The following is a 25,912-nucleotide window of genomic DNA, read 5'->3' as shown; positions in this document are numbered from 1 at the left end:
GCATCGTTGAGCCAGCATTTGTTGTCCATCCCTAGTTGCCCTTGAGAAGGTGGCGATGATCTGCCTTCTTGAACCGCTGCAGTCCATGTGGTGTAGGTACACCACAGTGCTGTTAGGGAGGGAGTTCCAGGATTTGACCCAGCGACAGTGAAGGAGCAGCAATATATTTCCAAGTCAGGATGGTGAGTGACTTGGAGGGAACTTCCGGTGGTGAAGTTGCCATGCATCAGCTGCCTTTGTCCTTATAGGTGGTAGAGGTTGCAGGTTTGGAAGGTGCTGTTGAAGGAGCCTTGGTGAATTCCTGCAGTGCATCTTGTAGATGGTACACACTGCTGCTAAAGTGCGTTGGTGGTGGGAGCGAATGTTTAAGGTGGTGGATGGGGCACCAATCAAGTAGGCTGCTTTGTCCTGGATGGTGTCAAGCTTGAAGCTGCACTCATCCAGGCAAGTGGAGAGTATACCATCACACTTTTGAATTGTGCCTTGTAGATGTTGGACAGGCTTTAGGGAGTCAGTAGATGAGTTACTCGCTGCAGAATTCCTAGTCTCTGACCTGCTCTTGTAGCCACAGTATTTATATGGCTGGTCCAGTTCAATTTCTGGCCAATGGTAATCTCCATGATGTCATTGGTGTGGTATTCAGTAATGGTAATGTCATTGAATGTCGAGGGAGATGGTTGGATTCTCCCTTGTTGGTAATGGCCATTGCCTGGCACCTGTGTGGCATGAATGTTACTTGCTACTTACCAGCCCATGCCTGAACATTGTCCAGGTCTTGCTGCAAATGGGCGCGGACTGCTTCATACTGATCATAAACACTTTCCAACGGGAGATCATTCAGTGAGAGGCTGAGCACTAGCCTCTGGCTGATGTTTCCTCTAACCTGTTGACACTGAGGCTGATTGTTGGGTGCCTGAGTGCTGCCCATTAACGGAACACAGGCTGTGGTGTAAACCTGCTGACTTGGACTGAGTTCATTCGCACACTGACCTACTGAGGGCAATCAGGGAGGCAAAATGCAAATCTTTCCCTTTCAGTGACTACCCCTTGCAGAGGGAGATGTAAATGTCTCTAAGAGTCTCGTTTCTGTTGGTCAACTATCAGTTATATTTTTTCTTTGTTCAGGATTTCCCAAGATTTTCTGTAGTGAATTCACTAAAAAATCATTGTGATTGGATTGGACCAAGCGGAATGTTGATTTTTTGCTGCTTGTTTCGAGTCGCATGTTATCCCTGTTTCCATATAATCATCTCTCTAACAGCCCTAATGTAGTCATCAAGTGCAGCTTGTTAAAGGCCAGGCCCTTATTTGTCTTGATGATAAAGTTCAAACCTTGTTTTAAGCAGCTTGTGAACTTACATCCGTTCATGTAAGTAGTTATTGTGTCTCGTGCTGGTTTGACTTCCTTAGTGATTTTGTTTGTGTTCGAAACTCTTGATCAGAGACTGGTGAATAATGGTGTCTGAGTGTTTTCTTTATTATATTTCCAGATGTTGCCGTAAGGTCAGACTATATTGTTTCCAAGAGATTACCATATGTACAGCAACTTATATTTATATACAATTGTGTCTTAATGTAATGAAATGCCCTAATGTGCTTCACAGGAGTGTTTTCAAACCATATATGACATAGAGCCAAATGAGGAGGTATTAGGTCTGATGACCAAAAGCTAGGTCAAAGATGAAGGTTTTAAGGAGCACCTTAAAGGTGGAAAGCAAGGTGGAGAGGTATAGGGAGGTTATTCCCAACCTTGGGGCCCAGGCAACTGAAGACGCAGTCATCAGTGGTGGAGAGATTAAAATCAGGGATGCTCATGAGGCCAGGCTTAGAGGAGTGAAGATATCTTGGAGGATTGTGAGGCTGGAAGAAATTACAGAGATAGGGAGGGGCAAGACGTAGAAGGATTTGAACACAAGGATAAAAATTTTTAAATCAAGCCGTTGCTTGACCTGAGAGCCAATGTAAGTCAATGAACAAAAGGGGTGATAGGCGAATGAGTTCAGATGGGCAGCAGAGTTTTGAATAGCCTCAAGTTTATGGAGGGTAGAATGTGGGAGACCAGCCAGGAATGCATTGAAATAGTTGAGTCTAAAGGTAACGAAAGCCTACAACCATATGAATTAGGAGCAGGAGTAGGCCACTCAGCCCCTCGAGCCTGCTCTGTCGTTCAGTAACGTTATGACTGATCTAATTGTGACCTCAACTCCACATTCCCGCCTACCCCAGATAACATTTCACCCTCTTGCTTATCAAGAATCTACCTCTGCCTTCAAAATATTCAAAGACCCTGCTTCTACTACCTTTTGAGGAAGACAGCTCCAAAGACTCACGATCCTCTGAGAGAAAAAAAGCATGAATGAGGGTTTCAGCAACAGATGAGCAGAGACAGGGTGAAGTCAAGAGAGGTTACGAAGGAAATAGTGATGGCGATGTAAGATAAAAGATTGTAAAGAAATTTCGTTGAGCGAGTGATCAGCCCATGGGGAGACAGTGGAAGTGGTTGGTATTGATTCATTCAAATACAAATTGGATGCACTTCTTTTGGGAAAACAGCAACTTGGGATGCAGTATTTGAGTAATTTGAGACATGGGGCAGAATTTTTAGGTCAATGGGTGGGCGCATGCCCGACCTGATCAGGCGCAAAATCGCCCGACATCCCAACATCATCCCGGGCTCACACGATATTTCAGGCGTGTGCAAAAGTCAGAAGCGTGCCCGCCAACAATTAAGTGGCCAATTAGCGTTATTAAAGTCACAATTGTCTCCGATTTTTCGTGGTCCGTCAACCTTACGGGTGGGTGAATCGGCCAGTAGACTTTGCATTTTTCATGAAACCTCATCCAAGTTTCCATTACTAAATTTAAAAAAATAAAAATCTATGGACAGCTTTTTATCATGTATATGTTCAGGTGACTTGTTGTGGTGCTTGGACATTTTTCTCCTGATTTTAAAAACTTTATTTAATAGTTTTCAAGTCTTCTCTGCCTTCAGGGAGCTTTCATTCAACGTTCGCCCTTGCCCGCTCTTACAGTGCCCGCCCTCCTCCTGCCCCCACCCCGGCAGCGTTGAACATTTCAGCGCGCGTTTCACGCTGGCTGGCCGTTAATTGGCCAGCCAATGTGAAATAGTAGCCGGACCCAGCAACCGTGCCCAACCGCCAACCTAAAAATTCTGCCCATGATGTCTGGTGAGTGTAGTGCAGCTTGTGAGGAAAAGGTGACTTTGGACCTATGATTTCCAAAACTCTCCTCCACCGTGGGTCTCCTAGCCTCATGGCTGGGTCCATTGTAGACTCATTGATGAGATCGATGGCTGTAATTAGTCAACATTCAACAACCTTAATCAGTGATTAATCATTCTCTGATTGGAGGCCATTTGCCCCATCATGCCTGTGCTAGCTCCTATTAGCCCCCTGTTCTGTAGCCCCTATAATATTTTTTCTTCCCAAATTTATTTATCCAAATCCCTTTTGCAAGTTTCTAGTGAATCAGTTTCCACTGCCATTCCAGAAATTTAAAAAATTGAATTAAGCCATTCTCAGAAATTGATGGGCACATTTGTCTACCTAACCAGAGTGACTGCAGCTCAATAACCTTTCAAACTAACACAGTGTTCCAATGTTTGTCGAGCAAGGTGTTTGGCTCATGGGTGAATGGATGGAGGGTATGTGCCTGATGAAGCTGACTCATGGCAGTTCTTTCCTGATTCTGTCTGCAACTGAGTCATTAGCTGGCAACCTAACCTCATGCCTAAAAATACGAAAAGACTTCATTTTTGAGTTTAATTCTTCTGAGTCACTTTCCATCAGTGATGTCATTGGTGCATAATGTTACTTCCCCTCAATTTCATCGTCTTTTCTCCAAGGCTTTGGCCACATTCCTCTCTCCATCACCTGAGGAAAAGCAGGAAAAACTGGTTCTGTGCCTCACAAGGATCAATCCCTCTGTTACAAAATCCTTCTCTCACAAACTTGGGTTTGATCACCAATTTCTACTGATATTGGCCAGGGGAAGACGTCAAGTCCTTCATGACCTTAGGCTATGCAGGCGGGAAACCGGCCTGCCTGCCTATCGAGTTTGTATTGCCTGGTTACCTAGGATGAGAGCAAAATGCGATGCGCCATCCTATAGGCAGAGGCATAACTGAGGCTTATCGTCTGGGATCACTCTTCAATGTTGGCAATTCGGGCACAGTACCCGAGGGTGTCTGAACTCGATGGAGTCAGCCTTCAAGAAAAGTTGGGGAAAAAGCGGAGGCGGAAAAATGAGACACAGTTGCTGAATATTTCGGAAGGCATCCAGGCCAGCTGTTGATTTACACTTGGCTCTTCCTAACAGAGGAATTCTCTGTAGTGGCTGCTTTCCATCAGGCCTTTGTGTTCGAGTGGCTACTTTCCAGGGGGAGGCTGTTGTGTCAATTTAACTACTTGTATAACATTTGAAAGGAGGATTTATTAGAAACACTTACTGGGACAGGAGGAGGCAATTCAGCCACTTAAGCCAGAACTTACCTCACAGGGACAAACAGGCCATGCAGAGGAAGTAGTCCCTTTAAAATGTGTGGCTGTGTGCCAATCTCACTGCACAGTGCACCAAGCGGGCAGTGCACAGCGAGGGGAATTAGAGGGAATGCAGCTTAGGGTCATGGAGTTATTTATGACACAGAAGGAGGCCATTCAGCCCATTGAGCCACCTCTCTCTCTGGGGCAATCCAGTCAGTCCCATTCCCCTTGTCTATCCCTGTAGTCCTGCAAGTTTATTTCCCTCGCGTGCCCATCCAGTTTTGCAATTATCGATCATCTCCACTTCTAACCACCCTCTTTGGCAGCGAGTTCCAGGTCAGATTGAAGAGGAAAGAAAATCTCAAGGTTTGGGGGGAAAGAGGAGGGGCAGTGAGAGGAACTAAGTTGCTTTTTTAAAGCAACTTCATGACATAGGCATGATAGGATTAATGGGCTCCTCCTGTGCTGGCTCATTCTGATTCTATGAACTGGTTAATAAGTTTGTAAGAGGATGAGGGATATGAAGCTAAGGTGAGTAGGTGGAGTTGAGCTACAGATCAGCCATGAGAAACTGGTGAATGGCCTCTTCCTGTTCCAATGGGCCAGATTTTAACTCTGTCCAGCTGGATGCATTTTGATGGTTAAAATTAAAATTTTAAATTAAAAAAATTAAAATTCACAGGAGGTTGGGTCATTGAATTTATTCAAGGAAGAGTTGGACATATTTTTGATAGACAAGGAAGTCAAGGGCATTGAGGGGGGATGCGATGCAGATAGGAAAGTAGAGTTGAGACCAGACCAGATCAGCCACGATCATATTGAATGGTGAAGCAGGCTCAAAGTGCTGAAAGGCCTACTCCCGCTCCTAAGTCCTATGTTCTTAAAATTGGCCCAAATATATTTTTATCTTGGGGTATTTGAAATTTTTTTTCATCACCGCTCGCAAACATTAAATAAAAACCACACTATTAAAGAACCAAATTGGACCAAAAATGATACAGAAGTGTCAAACTATCATGTGTAGTGGAACAAAAACAAAAAAACTGGAAAAACTCAGCAGGTCTGACAGCATCTGCGGAGAGGAACACAGTTAATGTTTCGAGTCCGTATGACTCTTCGTCAGAGCTAAGGAAATAGAGAAATGAGGTGAAATAAAAGAGCAGTATTTCTTCAAGGTAGGCATTCCTGGAAGAGAAGTGGCAGTCAATCAAACACTAAGATAAAAGCGAAATACTGCGGATGCTGGAAATCCAAAACAAAAACAAAAATAGCTGGAAAAACTCAGCAGGTCTGACAGCATCTGCGGAGAGGAACACAGTCAACGTTTCGAGTCCGTATGACTCTTCATCAGAACTAAGGAAATAGAGAAATGTTGATAGAGGAAGGACACTAGGATGGCTTTGTACAACGGTGATGCAGTTAGAGAGATCAAACCATTTCCTTGGATGGTTTTCTCATGAGCAGAACCTCAAGATTGGATTACAGCCCGACTGTCATTCACTGAATTGATAACATTTGATCAGTCGGCGAGTAAGTTCTTGATTTTACAAATGAATAATTCCCTTTTCTTCCTTGCCATTTTGTTTTAATATTGAATTGACTTGATGCTATAGCCTATTGGCTTGAGGGTTGTACAAACTTGGCCATTATCATGTATTATCCAGTAACATTGGCTCAGCCTTAATTCACCCATCCAGAGTAATCCTGATAACCCTTGCCCCTGTAGCAATCAATTGTTTGCTTAAATGGCTCCTGGGTTTTTGCCTCCAGGACTTCACATGGAAGTCCATCCTACACGCTGATCACTCTTTGTCTGAAGAGCTTCCTGATATATGTCCTAACATAAGTCATCTCTAGTTAGAACCTGCATATTCTTATTTTTCTTGCTCACTTTAAAGTTGTGATCTAGGTTAACTTTTCTTGTACCTTTAACAATCTTATCTGTGCTCCCCTAATGCAGGCCTCTTGAGCATTCGAGATTTTTAATTCCCCTGCCATGAGTGGCTGTACCTTCAGCTGCCTGAGCCCTTCATTCTGGCACTGCCCCCCACTAAACCTCTCTGTCTCGCTATCTCAAATTCTCTCTCCTCCCTTTAAGAAGCTCCTTTAAAAGCGTCCTCTTTGATTGAGCTTTTACTCACCTATTCTAATGTGGCTCATTATTAAATTTTACTTGATCATCACTACTATGAAATGCTTTAGGATATTTTGCTTAATTAGAGGTGCTATAAAAATGCAAGTTATTGTTGTTATCTGTGGGGGTTGGTTAGCTCAGTTGGCTATATGGCCAGAGTGTGGTGCAGGATGATGCCAATGACATGGGTTCAATGGCCATAGTGACTGTGGTAGCTCATGGGCCTGCCTCCTTACCCTACCCAATGTTTGATGCAGAGTACATGCTGCCCCTCAAGCTTTCTAACAACTTGTCCCTCTCTCCCTCTCTAACAGAGAAAGATGCCTATGGTCTCTCATGGGCTGTGACCTGTTGTTATCTACCTCTCAGATGTCTCCTTTTCAGGCTGAATGGTCACAGGTTCTGAATGACCACTTGGATGAGGTATCTTAGTTCATAGCAGAGTGGGGGGGGGGAATTGTACCCCAGCATGAAAGCAAATGGCTGATATTCCTTATCCTCTGAATGGCATGAGGACAGCGTGGATTAAAAAAGAGGCATGTTGCTCGACTACCCTTCTGGCAATTTTCCAGGTTCCATGTGAAAAGGATTGGGCAGGTCAGATGATAGAAGAACCAGCGTCATCTTCAGACGCCTTCTGGAAGTTTGTGGTGGGACCCCCATCCCTAAAGCACAGTAATCTCAAAGCTTCATGAGTGCTTATTACAGGCTAGCTGCTTCATAAGCTGAATAGTTCAAAAGCCTGCCTGATGGATCTTGTTAACATCACATGATTACATTTACTGTCATCCTCGTGAACACACCACTAAATGCTTTGCTCTGAAGGTTTTATTAAGAGGTTGCCGATGGTCAGAATGGAGTGAGTGTGTGTCAGAAAATTGTTAAGTGCCTGATGCTCAGTCGCATTCTGGCCACAGCAATAACTTGCATTTATATAGCACCTTTAACACAGTAAAACATGCCAAAGTGCTTCACAGAAGCATATATGTTCAAACAGAATTTAAATCGAAGCCGTATCATGAGACATAAGGACAGGTTTCAGAGAGCACTTTAAAGGTGGAAAGAGAGATGCAGAGGTTTGGACATGGCCGCCATTGGTGAAGCGAATAAAACCTGGGATGCTCAAGAGGCCAGAATTGGAGGAGCACAGAAATCTTGGAGGATTGTCGGGCTGGAGGAGCTGAATCAAAAATTGAGGGAGAAAGGTCAGGAGAGCAAACAGTTAAATCTAGAGGTAAACCAAGGAGGGTTTCAGCAGAGTTTATTTCTGTAAACATCCTCCTCCTGCTCCACCTCCACTTGCAGCTCTGAGGAGAAGCAATACAAAGTTGGATTAAAAAAACCTCAAATTGTTCATTTGGGGAGGGGGGAGGCAGGGGAGGTTGTGAGGCGATAGATAAACCACAACACTTGCAATTGGACCGTTCACAACCCCAGATTGGGCTGAAAAGAGTTAAGAGTTTGCATTTCCAGCCCTGTCATTTTTCTTTCCAACTCTTTGTACACCCACAATGTCCTGTTCCTGTCTCCTGCTCTCTGAAAAATCTCTCCCAACACTGCAGAGGGTGGAGGAGAGAGAGAGAGAGGGAGAATTATCCTCTTCTGGCTCCAGTCAGATTCCCATTTTAAAACTCGAAGCTGTCCTGTTGTGATATGGAAGACGAAACAAGCTTCCTCAGTGTGAGATACAGTGGGATGATGCGAGATACAGCAGCTATCAGCCTGTTGATGTGACAGGAAGAAGCTGGGAAGTGAAATTCTCGGTCTGTTGTTCAGCTCTAGACTTCGGGATCCAGCCACTGTTTAGTCATCCTGCTCTCAAAGTGAATTGTGTTTTCTGTCCCATTGGAAAGCGTTTCAAACTTTTCGACACAGCCATCGACTCACTTTGTGTGCCAGCGTGCTGGAGTTTTTGCTGGGACAAGACTGATGGACTGTGGAGGTATGAACTCTTGGTTGTGTTTAGTTGCCTTGGCACCAGTAGGAGGCAAGTGACCTGCCAGGTTTGTGAGGATTGCCGGGACCCTGGCCCCCAGTGAGTGTGATGGGAGTTTGAGATGGAGAATAGAAAACACACTCGAGCAGATTTCCCTCTGAAAGTAATCACCACCTTACTGCCCAACACCAGTGTACAAGTTATTACCAAAGTAAGTGAAACTGTGTTGAAACAAAATTGACCTGAAAACAAAGAACTAGATATATTTCAAAACTGTATTTTAGAACAGAAGTTTCCCCTTCTGTTGTAGAGAATTGGAAAATCTTGAAGGGAAAATAAATGTACTGTGTAGGGAATGGGATGAATTTGGATAACTCTACCAAAGAGCTGGCACAGAGACGATGGGTTGAATGGCCTCTGTGCTGTGTCATTCTATGACACCTGAGTATTCCTAAACAAAGGAGGAAGCTTACCTTTTAGGATTGTTGGGAATAGGATAGGGAAGTAATGCTGTGAAGAGACACAAGGGGAATGGACTCGTGTGTAGAATGACAAACTGCAGTTAGAGCTAATGATCTCGCTTCACCAAGGGTTTGGGGTCCTGTAACACCTGGTGCTTTTGTTACCTCCAGTCTTGACTATTTCATTACCCTCCATCCTCCATTCACAACTCGGCTACTCGTATCCTATCTGGCATCAAGCCACGTTTGCAGGTTATCACTGTGCTCGCTGACCTTCACCGGGATTTTTTACTCTGTCAGCTGCATCATTTTAAGTACAAGTTGTTTCCCTTGTAATTGACGCCGGGTATTAGAGGAGCAAAAAACTCGACCAAGGATTCATCAGAATCCGAATGTATGTTTGTCTGTTTTATCTGTGGGCAATTGATTGTATAAGACACTGGTTAAGCATCATCTGGAATACTGCATCCAGTTCTGGGCACCATATTTGAGGAAAGATGTGGAGGCATTGGACAGAGTACAGAGATTCACAAGAATGATTCCTGGGATAAATAACTGTAGCTATGAGGATAGATTGGCGAGGTTGTGTCTATTTTCCTTGGAGAAGAGAAAGCTGAGAGGAGACTTAATAGAGGTATTCAAGATCCTGAGGGGTATGGACAGGGTAAATAGTGAGAAACTGTTCCCACTCAAGACAACATCAAGAACTCGAGGGCACAGATTCAAAATAATTGGCAAAAGGAGTAAAAGTGATCCAAGGATTTTTTTTTCACCCAGAGGGTGGTTGGATTCTGGAACGAAATTCCTGAGGGGTGGTGGAGGCAGGTTTGATCGGGGTATTCAAAAGGGAATTGGATTGCTACCTGGAAAGAGAGAATGTGCTAGGGTACGTGGATAAGGCAGGTGAGTGGAACGAGGTGGAGTGCGCTTTCAGAGAGCCAGAGCAGACTTGATGGGCTGAATGGCCTCCTTCTGCACTATAAAGATTCTGGACAGAATTTTGCCCTTGGTGGGCATGCGGGCCCCACCAGCTCGGCAGCAGGTGGACAGCTGACCCCCGCCACCGAAACGGGGCCCGCCGCCATTTTGAGTGGGGGGGGGGGCTGATTAAGGCCCACCCAGCGGCCTGCCCGACAGGAAGTGCTATGCGCTATTCACTTCCTGTGTGAGGTGGGGAGGGATTCCCCAACTGTCAAAGTGCGCACTGCTCTCTGAGGCAAAGTGCTGTCTCAGGGAGATTATTGGCAGGTAAAAAAAGTCAAAAAATAGAGAAATATAAAAATTATTAACATGTCCCCCTCATGTGACAATGTCACACGAGATGGGACATCTTAATAAAAAACACATAAAGTTTATTAAATTTTTAAAAAACGGACATGAATCCCCATCCCGTCAGTGGATGAGGTTTCATGTTTTTTCAGAAGCCCGCTGGGTCTCCTGGCCTGTCCTCCAGCCTTAAGCTGGGACGGGCAGGTATTTAGCAAGGTTAATTAGCCTGCCAGTGGCCTCAACTGACCACTGACAGGTCAGCGGGCTGACAGCTGATTTCACTGTCCCCCCCTCCTTCCTAAAAATTTAAATGGACCGGGATGACGTCGGGGGTTCCTCCCAACATCATCCAGCGTCATTTTCCCCTCAGAGAATGGGCCCCCCTGCCACTTGGCAACTGGGCCCCGCCCCAAATCGCCGAGAGGAAAATCCTGCTGTCTTTGAATTTGAAAATCGATTCTGATTGGTTCATGTGGCTGTAATAATTTATGGGGCTGCTACCTTTATGAAAAATGCCAACATTTGATTTTTTCAATATTTCTGATCTGTGGGAAAATCGAACAGAGGATGCTTGTGTACATTTCTATAGCACCTTTCACAACCTCAGGATGTCCCTAGTGCTTTGCAGCCAATGAAGTACTTTTGAAATGTAGTCACTGTTGTAATGTAGGAACCATAGCAGCCAATTGGTGCACAGCAAGATCCCACCAACAGCATTGAGATGGCAATCAGATAATCTGTTTTTAGCGATGCTAATTGAGGGATAAATATTGACCAGGACACTGGGGAGAACACCCCGGCTCTTCTTCAAAATATTACCGTAGGGTATTGTACATCCATTTGTGAGGGCGGATGGGGGCTCAGTTTAATGTCTCATCCGAAAGACGGCATGACAGTGTTGCACTCCCTCAGTACTGCACTGTAAGTGCCAGCCTGGATTTTGCGCACAAGTCTCTGGAGTGGGACTTGAACCTTCAGATTCAGAGAGGGAGAGTCCTGCCAACTTTGTCACAATGTAATATTATGATGACGATAATCGTGATCTCTTCCCTCCCCAAAAACAAAAAGAAAGTATTTTATTGCACATTTTGCATTCAGGTGAGAACCCCTTTAATATTTTCACTGAATGAAAACACTTTCTCATGTGTGTTGAATTAGACTGGAATTGAGTTATAGACGGTTATGCACTCAGATGGCATCAATATCCCGGCCGTATAGGAACCGCACCCGCAACTTTAAGATCCCGATGGGGTCAGGTGTTCTCAATCCCGGCAATCTCCCACCCTCTGCAGTTTTTACAGCTGCACCAACATCACATGGGAATCAGAAATTCCAATTTCTCCCTTGTCTTCCCACCCACCCTGAATTAAATCGAACATTGGTTTGAAGGTCACTACATGCTACAAGCTGGATTTACACAGCTGCTGCTTGCTGGCGGAACAAGTAGTTTCTCGGTCCCAACCGTATATTTAATGATGAGTTGCTTGCCATTATTTCTATAATGATGTTTGTGAAACACTAGAGCATTAGACTGTTTAGCATAAATATTTATGCAATATGCCACGCAAGAATGGAATACTTTGAGGAGTTGGGATTAGTTCTATATGCACAGTCAACATGCCATAAATTCCATTGATGCTGAGAAATTGAATGAATCTTGAACGGTGAGGCCCAATGCATAGTCCTTAGTCTTTAGCAGAATTTGCAATAATATGGAGAATTCCAATCTTTAGTAAGCACTAGTAACATTTCGGCCATTTCCGTATAGAGAGAATTGTGCTAAAGGGTAATTAAAAATTCCTGGAAGCTACCCCTGAGTGTGTTTGATTACCACCTTCCAGCATACATCATCCTTTTTCTGACTGCCCTCCTGTGCATTCCACCCCCAGAACCTCCCACCAACTCCCCTGGAATTCTCTCCCTCAACCTCTTAACCTTCCACTTTCCCTCCCCTTCCCCTTCAAAAGAAAGAAAATATGTTCCTGTAGAGCCTCTTTCACAGCCCCAGGATATTCCTGTACCAACACCACCAAAAAAAGGGCCATTTTCTCATTGCTGTTTGTGGGAGCTTGCTGTGTACAAATTGGCTGCCACATTTCTATACGTTACAACAGTGACTACACTTTAACGGAAGTATGTCATTGACTGTAAAGCATTTTGGGACTTCCTGAGGCCGTGAAACGTGCTATATCAATGCAAGTTCTTTCAGTGTTTTGGTACCTATGCAATAACTATACTTCATGGCAAGACTGATGAAATAGGCGATAAGAGTATACAGTCCATCAATGAGAAACATGTGGCATTGTTAGAGGTAAATGTTAATAGAAGATGGTTTAAACAGCAGTGAAATAAGTTAATAATGCTAATGTTTCTGGGAGGATCCAAGAAAAAGCTCACCATAATATACATGAATGATTTTATTTTGTCTCGACTCTCTGGAGTGTGTCTAAAATCCCCGGCCTTCTGATTCTGAGGCCAGATCGAGTCACTGTTAACACCCGAAACAAGGAAGGGAAAGTTTAACGGAATCTTGCTCCATAAACCACACATGGTGTGACATTATTAAGATCACTCCTTGTTTGCTGATTGTCTCTTGAGTGAACAGAAACTGGGAGCCATGCCTCTGTAAGCTGCCCAGAAATTTGGCTGCCTCATTTCTGTGCAGGCTCTGTGTGCTTTAAACAATTCAAAGTGTGTTTGAGTGGACTGGGCAGAAACTGCTTCCACTGGCAGGAGGGTCAGTAACCAGAGGACACAACTTTAAAATAAGCAGCAAATGAACCTTGTGGAAGATGAGATTTCTTTTTAACTCAGCGGGCGGGAGTTTTTGGATGGTGGGGTTTCCTGCCCCGCCACCCAAGGAGTTGATAGAGAATGTCTCCCGCCAATCACAACAGCCCCACAGTTGTCTAAAGCTCCAAAGAGTTTGAATTGGCCGGAGACGGGATTTCTGCCCCTTACTCGGATGGAAGGCCTGCCTCAGAAAGCTGCCAATCAATGGGCAGCAGCTCTGTTGTCCAATCAGGGCCAGGGGCAGCAGCAGCCAGGACTGGGACTACAAAGAGGCCCCAGATCCTAAATCCCGTAATCCAGGGCCAAGGGTGGGGGGGGGGGGCTGACGGCGTGATTTCATAGCAAGGAGGGGAAGTGAGGCCTGAGGGGGCCAGGGAGAAGAGTTTGGAGGTCTTGATGGAGAGACCAGGGGGAAGGGAGCACCCATGGGGGTATGGGGTTGTGGAGAGCACACCTGGGGTCGGGGGGGGGGTGCAGGTTGTGCCTGGGGGCCCTTGAAGGAGGCTCCCTCTTCTCGCCAAATCCCCGAGCAGGGTGACCTGCCAGTCTTTCCCTAGCAATGTAAGATGGAACCACAGGACTATCCTCCTCCAGGTCAATCATCTTGTCCCAGTCCACGAACTGCCCACACTGTGTGTCAGACATAGCTGGAGTATACTGATTCTTCTGTTTCAGTCCTTGAGAGTTGTGGTGAGGGAGGTCATTGATCTTCAGTGCGCAACCATGTTCTCACTGCCGCCTGTCCCTGAACTCCTCCCACCAGCTTCAAAACTGAGGCCAATAATTAGCCACTGAAGTCCCACAATTGGGGCAAGAGGTGGGCGGGGGCATTGGGGGCCTTGCCCACCTCACGTAAAATTGTGGTGAGGTTGGGGAGTGGGTTGGAGGGCGGCAGGATGGCTACCTGGGGAATTTTACAGCCCACCCCCCACCTGCAGGGGACCATAAAATTCTGCCCGGTGAGCTGGTGTGATCTGGAATGTGATGCCTTAAAAGGCAATGGGAGAAGATTCAATAGTAACTTTCAGAAGGGCATAAGCATTTGAGGTGGAAGACCTTCCTGGGCTCTGGGGAAAGAGCAGGAGAATGAGACTAATTGTTAAGCTCTTTCAGAGAGCCAGCAGATGCAGGCACAATGGACTGAATATCCTCTCCCTGTGCTGTGTGATTCTGCGACATGTGCAGGTCTTTTAATACATAATATGTGTTTGAAAATAACAATAAAATAAAAAGATATCTTTGCACCTTGTGTGGGTGAAATTCCTGTCACTTCAGTTTTAACAAGCAATCAGCACGCTATCAATGTTACTGTCAGGAGATATTTCACTCTGCAGTTCACATTGTGTTACCAGCTATAAAAATAATCAAGATTACTATTCTAGGATTAATCATCCTTCGAAATTGAACAAGCTGGTGTTAATTTGAAGAGTGAACAAGCTGAGGCTCTTCTCTCTAGAAAAGAGGAGGCTGAGCTGTTATCTAATGGAGCTTTTAAAAATTAGGAAGGACTTTGATAGCATAGACGTGAAGAAGATGTTTTGTGACACCAAAACTATGGATCATAAATATAAAGAATTTACTAAAAGAATCCAATAAGGGCTCAGGAGAAATTTCCTTACCCAGACAGTGATTAAAATGTGGAACTTGCTACCGCAGGGTGTGGTTGAGGTGATCAGCACGGCTGTATTTAAGGGGAAGCTGGATAACAGAGATAATAGAAGGATATGCTGATAGGTTGGGAGGAGACGCATCTGGAGCATAAATCCCAGCATGAACCAGTTGGACCGAATGGCCTGTTACTGCGTCTGTGAGTTCTATATAACTCTGTCATTTTCAGTAACGTACTGGAAACACAAAGCGATTAAACATTTCTTTCAGAGTGTGTTGCTGGAGATATGTGAGGCTGGCCAATTCTGTGCTTGCCTCTAACAGGAAATTGCACAGCTTGGGAGCCTGCACAGAAATTATAGACAGCTAGAGTATACAGAAGGGTGGCTTCCAGTAGAGAAGTTTCACAGTTCTGTTAACTCGAGTGACAATCAGCGGAAATGGAATGTTCCTAATAATGTCGCTCTTTGCACTGTGCATGATATACATAACAAGAGTCCATCATCTTCAACATCCCTCCCCCACTTATTTCTGAAGTCTGTACATCATGATTTGGCATCAATGATTGCTCAGTGGGCAACACTCTAACTCAGAGATGGAAGATTGGGACTTTAAGAACCACTCCAGAGGTTTGAGCCCAAAATCCAGGCTGGCACTCCCAGTGCAGTACTGAGGGAGTGCTGCACTGTCATAGGTGCCTTTTGTCTGCCCTCTCAGGTGGATGTGAAAGCCCCAATGGCACGGTTTTGAATAAGACCAGGGGAATCGCTCTGGTGTCTTGGTCAAAATTTATCCCTCAACCATCATCACTAAAAATAGACTACCTGCCAATTATCATATTACTGATAGTGGGATCTTGCTGTGCCCAAATTGGCTCATCTGAAAGTTGGCAGTATTGTACTCCCACAGTACTACATTGAGGTCTTAGCCTGGATTATGTGCTCGTTTGGGCCTGGAGTGGGACTCGAGCCACAAACCTGCTGATTCTGAGGCCAGAGTGCTGTGGAGCCTGAAGATGATTTTGCAAGATAGTAGCATTTTTGTTATCAGTACCTGCTTGGAGTACAGCTAACTCAGCACTGACTGAATCTGGGGCTTGGTGTCCTGTACAGTATAACACCTCACCACATATTCCATATTAAACCATTGACGTAGTTTATGGGAAGAAATAAATCTTTTCCCCTGAAGTGTCAACGCATTTGGTTAGTGAACCTTCAACCACAGGAGGGGTCTGAGTGTGACTGAGTGATTTGGGCAGTGTACACCCAAAGCTATTAGTCAGAGCAGTTTCCAGGCGAACAAGCCCCTTTTTATAAGGTAACCATCACATGGGAGATCTGGCACATACCTTACAGCAACATCCTGTGAAATCTGAAAGAACCCGTTCACGTAGCAAGATTCAGGAACACCAGGAACTCGCCACTTAATTTGCCAACCTACATTACTAACAGCAAACTTCTCCGGGATCTGTTAAACATTGGCTGCTGTCAAATTTTTTAATCGTCAAAAGATTCAAAATCCTGTATACCAGCCCGTGATGTTGGTTAAATTCATGCATCAGCCCCTCGCTCTGTTTAAAAACAGGACTGTAGCACCTTTAGTGGCACCTCCGAAACATCTGAAAGCACAGCACGTCCGATGAATTACACTGACCGCTGTTGCGCAGCCAGTTATTCTATGCACAGCAAGATCCCACAGGCAGCAATGCAATGAATGATTGGCTAATCTGATCTTGGTGACCTTGGCTGTGGAAGGAGTGTTTGGCTCAGGAGCCTGGGAGAACCAAATCATCTTCGGCTCCTCGCCATTGCCCTGAAGTGCCAGGTTGGCTTCTGAGCTCGAGTGAGATTTGATATATTTGTTAACTTATTAACAAATTCCAGAGCAGCAGAAAAAAAGGCCATTCAGCCCATTGTGCCTTTGCTGGCTCTTTGAAAGAGCTATCCAATTAGCCCCACTCCCCATGCTCTTTCCCTGTAGCTCTGCAAAGTTTCCTTTTCAAACATTTATTCAATTCCCTTCTGAAAGTTACAGTGGGATCTGCTTCCACTGCTCTCTCAGGCAGATATTCCACTTCATAACAATGAGCTCTTTAAAGAAAAATCTCTTAAATTTCCCTCAGGTTCTTTTGCCAATTATCTTAAATCCATGTCCTCTGGTTAGCAACCCTCCTGCCAGTGGAAACAGTTTCTCCTGATTTACTCTATCGAAACCCCTCGTCATTTTGAACCCCTACATTAAGCCTCCCCTTAATCTCCTCTGCTCTAAAGAGAACAAGCTCAGCTTCTCCATTCTCTCCCCGTAACTGAAGTTCTTCATCCCTGATATCAAAATCCCCGCTGCAATAATAGCTCTGTTTTCCTTTGTGTCACTTACACTGTCTTTCAGAGCTGAGTGCAGTGGGTGGTCCCTGTGTTAGTACCAATATTTGTAGTGTGTAAATTCGCAAGTTATCACCAAATTTATGTCAGTATATACAAGGGAGTTGCAGGCTTTCATAATATAGACAAAAGGTCACAGTGTGTCAGTATTTATGGGAGTGAGTCCATAACTACAATGATCCCTGAATCTGTTTGAAAATCACTGCTTTACCCCAACCAGAAGCTGCATTTCTATAATGCCTTTGAGCCATTTTTTTTCTTTATGTTAAAGGATTTGGATAATATATATGTGGAAAACACTCTGAGCCATGAGGAAGAGATTAGGAGCGGTAACTGAAAGAGATGGGTTCGTCAGGTATATAATTACTTACAACATTAATAAATACTTTGTATTTAAAGAGGCCAATCTGAGCCCTTGAATTAACCAAAAACTTTTATTCAAACGTTTTGAATTTCAAGGCGGTTATAATATTGTAACTTCTTTGCAAACAGTTGTGAGCATTCATTACTTCTTAACATGTCTTGTTTCTGGGAATTAACCAGGGAATATTGTGGTTTTGATCAAATTTAAAATGACAGCTTTTATTTAAGCAATTGCCATTTGTGTTTATTATGCTAATGTAACTATTGGATCTTATTGTAAAATAATTGTTCCTTCAGGAATTTTATATAAACAGTTTCTTTACGTATGGTCGAGAGAAATTAACTGTTAGTTACCGTGCTCACTATAGAAGTAGATGAACCAATACAGTGCAGAGTCATATTGAACAGGAGTCCCAGGCTGCAGTGGGAGCTAGTGCTCAGTTCAGCTAATCTCAGGTGAGTCGTCAGTCAGGTTAATTGAACCTGACCTCAGCATTTCCAGGGTTAGAGCTGTTTTGGGATTTCCGTCCCTCGTCAGGATGCAAGTCAGACTGGAAAGTGCATGTCTGTGTGAGGCACGTTCTCTCTGGCCTGGCTGAGATGCTGCCTGTGGTCAAATAGCTGCCAAGAGTCACCCATGCAGAGGGGCTGCTTGCCTGAGAGATCAGTGCCTGACTTGATGCTTGTGGGATCTTATTGCAGTGAAAAACCAGCTCCATCTGGTGCTGAGGAGAGCAAAGGAGTGAGGAATTGCAACTGCAGGAACGATGTACATTTAAAACAAAAGGTGAGGTGTTTTTAATTAGGAGAGCTGTCAGTTTACTTCTGGGTATGTGAGCTTTGAGACATTCATCCTTGTGTTTGCTATCTGACATTGGCTTCTAGTCAGGCAACACCTTGATCTTAAAGTTCTTATCCTTGTTTTGAAATCACTCCAAGGCCTCGCCTCTCCCTATCTCTGTAATTTACTCCACCCCACAACCCTCTGAGATATCTGTACTCCTCCAATCCTGGCCTCTTTCCAAACCCTGATTTTTATCCCTGCACCATAGGTGGTTGTGCCTTCAGCTGCCTGGACCTTAAGCTCTGGAATTATCTCCCTAAACCACTCCGCCACTCTCTCCTCCTTTAAAAAGCTCTTTAAAATCTATCGCTAATCTTCTATGTTCTTTTTTTGTCCATTCATGGGATGTGGGTGTCGCTGGCTGGGCCACCATTTATTGCCCATCCCTAGTTGCCCTTGAGAAAGTGGCAGTGAGCTGCCTTCTTGAACTGCTGCAGTCCATGTGGTGTAGGTACACCCGCAGTGCTGTTAGGGAGTTGCAGGATTTTCACCCAGCGACAGTGAAGGAATGGCGATATGTTTCCAAGTCAGAATGGTTTGGACGGGAACTTGCAGGTGGTGGTGTTCCCATGCATCTGCTGCCCTTGCCCTCCTAAATAGTAGTGGTCATGGGTTTGGCTTCTAACAAGCCTTAGTGAATTGCTGCATTACATCTTAGATGGTACACACTGCTGCCACTGTTCATTGGTGGTGGAGGGAGTGAATATTTGTGGATGTGTTGCCAATCAAGCCGGCTGCTTTGTCCTGGATAGTATCAAGCCTCTTGAGTATTGTGGGAGTTGCACTCATCCAGGCAAGTGGGGAGTATTCCATCACACTCTTGGGGAGTTAAGAGGTGAGTTCCTTGCTGCAGGAACCCTAGTCTCTGACCTGCTCTTGTAGCCACAGTATTTATATGGCTAGTTCAGTTCAGTTTCTGGTCAATGGTAACCCCCAGGGATGTTGTTAGTGGGGGATTCAGCAATGGTAATGCCATTGAATATTAAGAAGTGATGGTTAGATTCTCACCTGTTGGAGATGGTCATTGCCTGGCACTTGTGCGGCGCTAATGTTACTTACCCCTTGTCAGCATAAACCTGGATATTGCCCAGGTCTTGCTGCATTTGGACGTGGACTGCTTCAGTACCTGAGAAGTCATGAATGGTGTTGAACATTGTGCAATCATCAGCGAACATCCCCACTTCTGACATTAAGATGGAAGGAAGGTTTTTGAAGAAGCAGCTGAAGATGGTTGGGTCGAGGACACTACCCTGAGGAACTCTTGCAGTGATGTCTTGGAGTTGAGATGACTGACCTCCAACAACCACAACCATCTTCCTTTGTACTAGCTATGACTCCAAACAGCGGTGAGTTTTCCCCCTGATTCCCATTGACTCCAGTTTTGCTAGGGCTCCTTGATGCCACGCTTGATCAAATGCTGCCTTGATGTCAAGGGCAGTCACTCTCATCTCACCCGGGAGTTCAGCTATTTTGTCCATGTTTGAACCATGTAATGAGGTCAGGAGCTGAGTGGCCCTGGCAGAACCCAAACTGGATGCCAGTGAGCAGGTTATTGCTAAGCAAGTGCCGCTTGAAAGCACTGCTGATGACTCCCTCCATTACTGATGATGGAGAGTAGACTGATGGGGCGGTAATTGGTCAGGTTGGATTTGTCCTGCTTTTTGTGTACAGGACATACCTGGGCATGTCCTGGTGCCATTCCTGTAAAGTGCCTTGGGTTTTTAAAACTTAATGGCGTTATATAAATGCAAGGTGGCGGTGTTTCTTTAGGTTGTGTTTAGAGAGTTCCTGTAAACAGGTTAATGTTTTTTCTGCCTCTAATTTGTTTATTTAGTTTTTACTTGTGTTCTCCTGGCCTCTGGCTGTGCTGAGGACATTGTGGACCGGAATGTTCTAACAATGGTATTTACTTCAGGTTTCAGCCTGTTTTACAAAGTCAGTTTTCCGTCCAAAACGACAAGATAAAGTGGCCAGCATGAGAGTTAAAGGAGCAGCCCTTCCTAATTAGGCTTGAGAGCGAAGATATTATTAGAATCTAGGCCCCCAATCCCCCCTCCCCTCCCCCACCATAAATAGCACTGCTTTAAAGGCATTCATTGCTGTACTGCATTCAGCTTGCTCCTCATGAACCCAGACCTGTTGATCCTGCTCCCAATATGCAATTGGATTCCCAATCAGATTGGAGATGAAATGCTCTGTTAATGGGGAACGGTGCTGGAGAGCAAATGCTCTCTGTGTGAAACACCTTCAGAAAAGAATCACCTTCTGGTCTTATTGGTGATTGTGGGACTTTGCTGTGTGCAAATTGGCTGCAGTGTCTACAATATTTCATCAAAAACTGCAGCTAATGAAGTTTGATATCTTGTTTGAAGTTTAAAGTATTTAAGAGGTCTTGATGTTCTGAAAGGTGCTTTATAAATTCAAGCCTTGCTTTTGTTTGTTATGGCTTGGTACAGATTAGCAACAGAATCTAGGATCTTCAGATGTGTCATTAACCTGACAGTCCATCCTCTCACATGGATGCAAAAGCTTCCCTGGTACTTTTTCCAACGAGAGCAGGAGAGTTATCCTTGTTGTCATCGCCAATACTTATCCTGCAATCAAAATCACTGAAACAGATAATCTGGTCATTATCACATTGCTGTTTGCGGGAGCTTGCTGTGCACATTTCCTTTATTACAGCAGTGACTGCACTTCAAAAATATTTAGTTGGCTGTAAAGCATTTTGGGATGTCTTGGAGCAGTGAAAGGCACTATAGAAATGTATGTCTTTCTTTCTTCCACCTCTTTTCTCCCTGAAGTCTCCAAGAGTTGTCAACCATTTCCCTAACTCAGACAGGACAAACGAAGCACTTCCAGGCTTCCACTGCTGTCACTCGCTTTTCCAACTTGCGTTATTCACTTCAGTCTTTCTGATCATTGACCCCCCTTGGTGGGGTTAGGTTCTTGGAGATATTGAACCGTCTGCAGTACCCTGCCTGAGTGTTCACATGTGATCCTGGTCAAACATGTGCCCCAGTGAAGCCTGATTCTGTCCTTTTCCACAACAAGAATTACGGGATCACAGCTGCCTTGGCTGACCTCCCCCTCCCTCTCTCACATCTACATAACCCTGAGCTGTGCTAGCAGTTCCCCCACACTCAGCTGACATCACCATTTAGGAATTTAGGCTCAGCTACAAAGCTTATCGTCAAACAGTGATTGACACAAGCCACCTCGGCTTTCTAATGTACGATGAATGTGGATGATGAGTGAGAGCTGTGAGAGATGGATTCACAGCTCCTGCAAAACTATATCCGGCAGGACCTTCAGAAGACTATTGCTGAAAAAAGAGACATGTCGAAGCTTCTCATCTTCCACTCATCAGGACACTCCCAAGAATACCAATATAAGGAGAAAACAACAATTTATACTCCATGGGCAGAATTTTAAGGCCCCGTTTCGGCGGGGATGGAGCTGTAAAATGCAGCGAGACATTCTAACCCCCATTGACTTCAGCGGGAACGTAAAATCCCGATGTCGTAAGATTTTGCCCTATGTGAAGAGAGCGCTGATTGGTTGGCAAGTTGCGTCACTGAAGGTGACTGACAGTTAACTGTCAAGCATTGTTTGAAATTTAAGCTTCACCCTGATCGGTCAAGGCATTGCCCTGAGGGTTGAGTCAGGATGTAAGGGTAAGACTCTGAAGGAATTTAAACAATACTTATCAATAGAGCAATATTTAAGTTAAAAGCAAACTTGGCATTGTAACGGTGACTATTGCGACAATTACACAGAATTTACAGACACAGGTACAGGCACAACCAGTCTGTGCTGGTGTTTATGCTCCACATGAGCCTCCTCACATTGTAATTTATCTCACCTTATCACCATATCCTTGTATTCCTTCCACCCTCGTGTGTTTACCTAGCTTTCCCCTTAAATGCACTTGTGTTATTTGCCTCAACTACTCCCTATGGTAGAGATTTCCACATTCCCATCGGTGGTTTCTCCAGAATTCCTGCTTGGATTTATCAGTGACTATCTTAGGGCTGAATTTTCCCCCTGTGGCTGGGGGGGATGTTGATGGGCGGGTGCATATGGGCACGCTTCTGATCGGCGCCCCTGATTGGAGGCGCAGTGCCATTTTACCTGGGCGGGCCTGGCGGGAAGCGCTAAGCACTCCCTGTGCAGGCGGGAGGGGGGGATTCCAAAAATCAAGAGTGTGATCTTTCACTAGCTAAGTGCTACCTCAGGGAGATTGGATGCACATGCAAAAAAGACAAAAATAGAAGAACAAAATTCCCCTTACATGAGTTGGGACATGTCCGTAATTTTTACAAAATCTTTATTAAAAATTTTTAAAGCCTACGTGAAACCTCATTCTGCCCGCGGATGAGGTTTCATGTTTTTTCCAATTCCCGCTGGGGCTCCTGGCCTGCCCCCAACTTTAAGGTTGGACGGGCAGGTCCTTTAAATACTTAATTGATCCTGTCAATGACCTCAGTTGGCCATTGACAGGTTGGCGGGCCCACAGCTGATTCTGCTGTGCCCCCTCCTTCCTGAGAATTTAAGTCGGGCGTGGTGATGTCAGGAGATCCCCCGCCAAAGTCACTGTGCGTCACTTTACTAGTCAGCAAGAGGGCCCCCAGTTTCAGTCTCCATCAAGAGTGGAAACGTTTTCTCTACATTTAACCTCATCGAACCCCTTCAGAAGTTTAAAGACCTTGAGCAGGTCACCCCTCAGCCTTCCCTTTCCAAAAAGAATAAGCTCCAGCCTGTTCCCAAATTTTGATAAGACATCATTGAATCTTCCGGTAAATTTCCTGCAATAGAATGGGTGATTTCCATGGAATTTTCTTCTGCTTTATTTGCTACCCCATCTCCATTGCAATGGGCCGAGCGAGTGGAATTTGCAGGTTTGTTTACAGTTGTTTCCATCCCCCTGGGAAAGATGGAGAAGTTTGTATCCTGCCTGCTCTGTTGTACGCATCCGGTGGGGCTCCTGTTCCTAGGAAGAACCTGTAATTTTCATTCAGGGAGGTCGTCTTTTCCAAAAATACTTTGCACTTAAAAGCTGAGGGGAAGCACCTGCTCCCTGTTATTTGACTAACTCACTGGAGCTAACCAAAACTAAAGAAAAGGCCTTTTTATGAATTTATTTTGGGATTGTGGCTGTCACTCGGAAGGCCAACATGTATTGTCCTTTGCTAGTTGCCCTTGAGAAGTTGTGGTGAGCTGCCTTCTTGAGCTGCTGCAGGCCATGTGGTATAGGTACACCCACAGTGCTGGGTCAAAATCCTGGAACTCTCTTTTCTTAACAGCACTGTGGGTGTACCTACACCAGATGGACTGCAGCAGTTCAAGAAGACAGCTCACCACCACCTTCCCGAGGGCAATGAGGGATGGGAACTAAATGCTGGCCTGGCCAATGACACCCACACCCCATGAATTTGTTAAAGAGAGGTTGGTGACAAGATCAAGTTTATCTGTGATGCCTCTCAAACTAAATTAGTCTCCTGACTGACTAGGGACACACATGAAGAACTGTCATTTGATTGAGACAACAGGGGAAGCAAATGCCCTTGCAGCGATGGTACAGCAAGATGCCAGAGCCTTCCTGAGAGGGTGAACAGAATAAGGAAAATAATTAGAGCAACAGATGGCATATAGCAATGATAATGTTGCGTCATCCTGGTTTGGTGAATTTTAGCAAAAAGGCCCCTCTTTCACTGTATTCCACAATTCACCAAGGCTTCTTCGACAGCATCTTCCAAGCCCATGACCTCTACCACCTAGAAGGACAAGGGTAGCTGACACCACCTGTAAGTTCCCCTCCAAGCCACTCACCACCCTGACTTGGAAATATATTGCCATTCCTTCACTGTCGCTGGGTCAAAATGCTGGAACTCCCTCCCTAACAGCACTGTGGGTGTACCTACACCACGTGGACTGCAGCGGGTCAAGAAGTCAGCTCACCAACCACCTTCTCAAGGGCAATTAGTGGTGGGCAATAAATGTTGCTCTTGCCAGTGACCCCCACATCCTGCAAAAGAGTTTAATAAAACTTCAGCCACTGATTGTCTGAGTTCCTCTATTTATAAGATGAGGGTAGTGCCGGAAGCCTATTGGTGGGCCTGCCCCATCACTGAAGGTCTATTTTTGGAGCTAAATCTCAGGCTAGTGCCCAATAAGTGCAGCAGACACGCTGTCTACTTCCTGTCAACCCCACACAGGCAGAGCTTTTCTATTCATCATTGACTTTGTTTCCGTCACAGTAAAATGGTATGTTTTAATGAACCTTTCAGGCTGTATCTCAATGGACATATTTGCAGTCCTGTTGGGTCTTAGTTAAAAGTAGTGATAAAACCTCAGTCATTTCTGAGTTCAAAATCTCTGCACGGAATCAGCTGATCATGGTCAGGATGGTGGCAGAGAGAGAGAGGTAGAAGGACTTGCATTTGTTTAGTACCTTTCATGACCTTAGGACATCCCAAAGTGCTTTACAGCCCATAGAGTATTAATGAAGCGTAGTCGCTTTTTGATGGAGGAAACATGGCAGCCAACCAGCACACAGCAAGATCCAGTAACCAACCAGTTTTTTAAAATTAATGTTTTCCACCATTGCCTTCTGTGCCTTCAGCTGCCTAGGCTCTTAGGGCAGAAATTTCCCCCCGCCCTGCCTCAGGGGGATTTATTTAACTTATGGAAATTTGAATAAAGGTGGGGAAAAAAATGTTAAGGATATGTCCCCTCGTGTGAAGCTGGCACATGAGCCAGGACATGTCCATTATTTATTTCAAAAACTTTTATTTAAATTAATAAACCCTTCGTGAAACTTCATCCCACCCGTGGACGAGGTTTCATGAAAAATGCGAAGGCCGCCTGGGCTCTTCGCCTGCCTGACAACCTTAAGGTTGGACGGGCAGCTCAGTTAATTATGTTAATTACTTTTTAATGGGCCTTTGACAGCTCAGCGGGCACGCAGCCGAGTTAGCTCTGTGCCTGCCGAACTGACAATCTAAATGATGCGGGGTGACGTCGGGACGCACACCCAGTGTCCCCCTAGGTCATTTTATGCCCCGTCCCCACCCTGCTCGCGGACCTTAAAATTCTGCCCTTAAGCTCGACAATTCCCATTCTAAACCTCTTGACTCTCTTTCTTCCTTTAAGAGATTATCTGACATCTAAGTCTGCGACCAAGTCACCTGCCAATAATGGGTTGTGTGGCCTTGTCAAATTTTGTTGGATAATCTTTCTTGTGAAGCACCTTGTGATATTTCCTTTTTAAAGGGGCTGTAGAAATGTAGCTTGTTATCATTTCACACAAAGTGTGTTAAGCAGCATCATTCCAGATGTTAAAGACCTTTGTGACTAAAGCACAAAACTGTCCCTCTAACTGCAGCTAAATTGGCTCCGAGCCCAACCCCAGATGACCCGAGAAGCTGGTGGTTGGGACCTTCTTCTTGAACCTCTGCCGTCCTTGTGGTTCTCGTTATTCTTTGCAGCGTTCTGATACAGCCACTGATCTTGCCAGGTCACTCCAGAGAGCAGCTAAGAGTCAACAGCATTGGCATAGTTTTTCAATTACATTGAGACCAGACTGGGCAAGGACATTACTAAATCGGTTAGGGTTTTATTG

At 45.0% G+C, this 25,912-nt stretch overlaps 1 protein-coding gene across 6 annotated transcripts in view; it reads left to right on the top strand.

The window, feature by feature from the left end:
• LOC121269665 (pleckstrin homology-like domain family B member 1) overlaps positions 1–25,912 on the top strand; it is a 331,530-nt gene that overhangs the window by 20,667 nt on the left and 284,951 nt on the right. Inside the window, exon 1 of one of the 6 annotated variants that reach the window (XM_041174456.1) lies at positions 8,223–8,578. The exons of 4 other annotated variants lie outside the window; for them this stretch is intronic. Coding sequence is in view for 1 of the 2 variants with exons in the window: in XM_041174452.1 (XP_041030386.1) it covers positions 8,694–8,783 (90 nt within the window). In the remaining variant the exon portion in view is untranslated. One more of the 6 variants, XM_041174452.1, reaches the window with a different exon arrangement.

Source organism: Carcharodon carcharias, chromosome 25, assembly GCF_017639515.1.
Source record: "Carcharodon carcharias isolate sCarCar2 chromosome 25, sCarCar2.pri, whole genome shotgun sequence".
NCBI classification, from domain to species: domain Eukaryota; kingdom Metazoa; phylum Chordata; class Chondrichthyes; order Lamniformes; family Lamnidae; genus Carcharodon; species Carcharodon carcharias.
The sequence above is the reverse complement of the archived record's forward strand: the minus strand, read 5'-3'. Positions and strand labels throughout refer to the sequence as shown.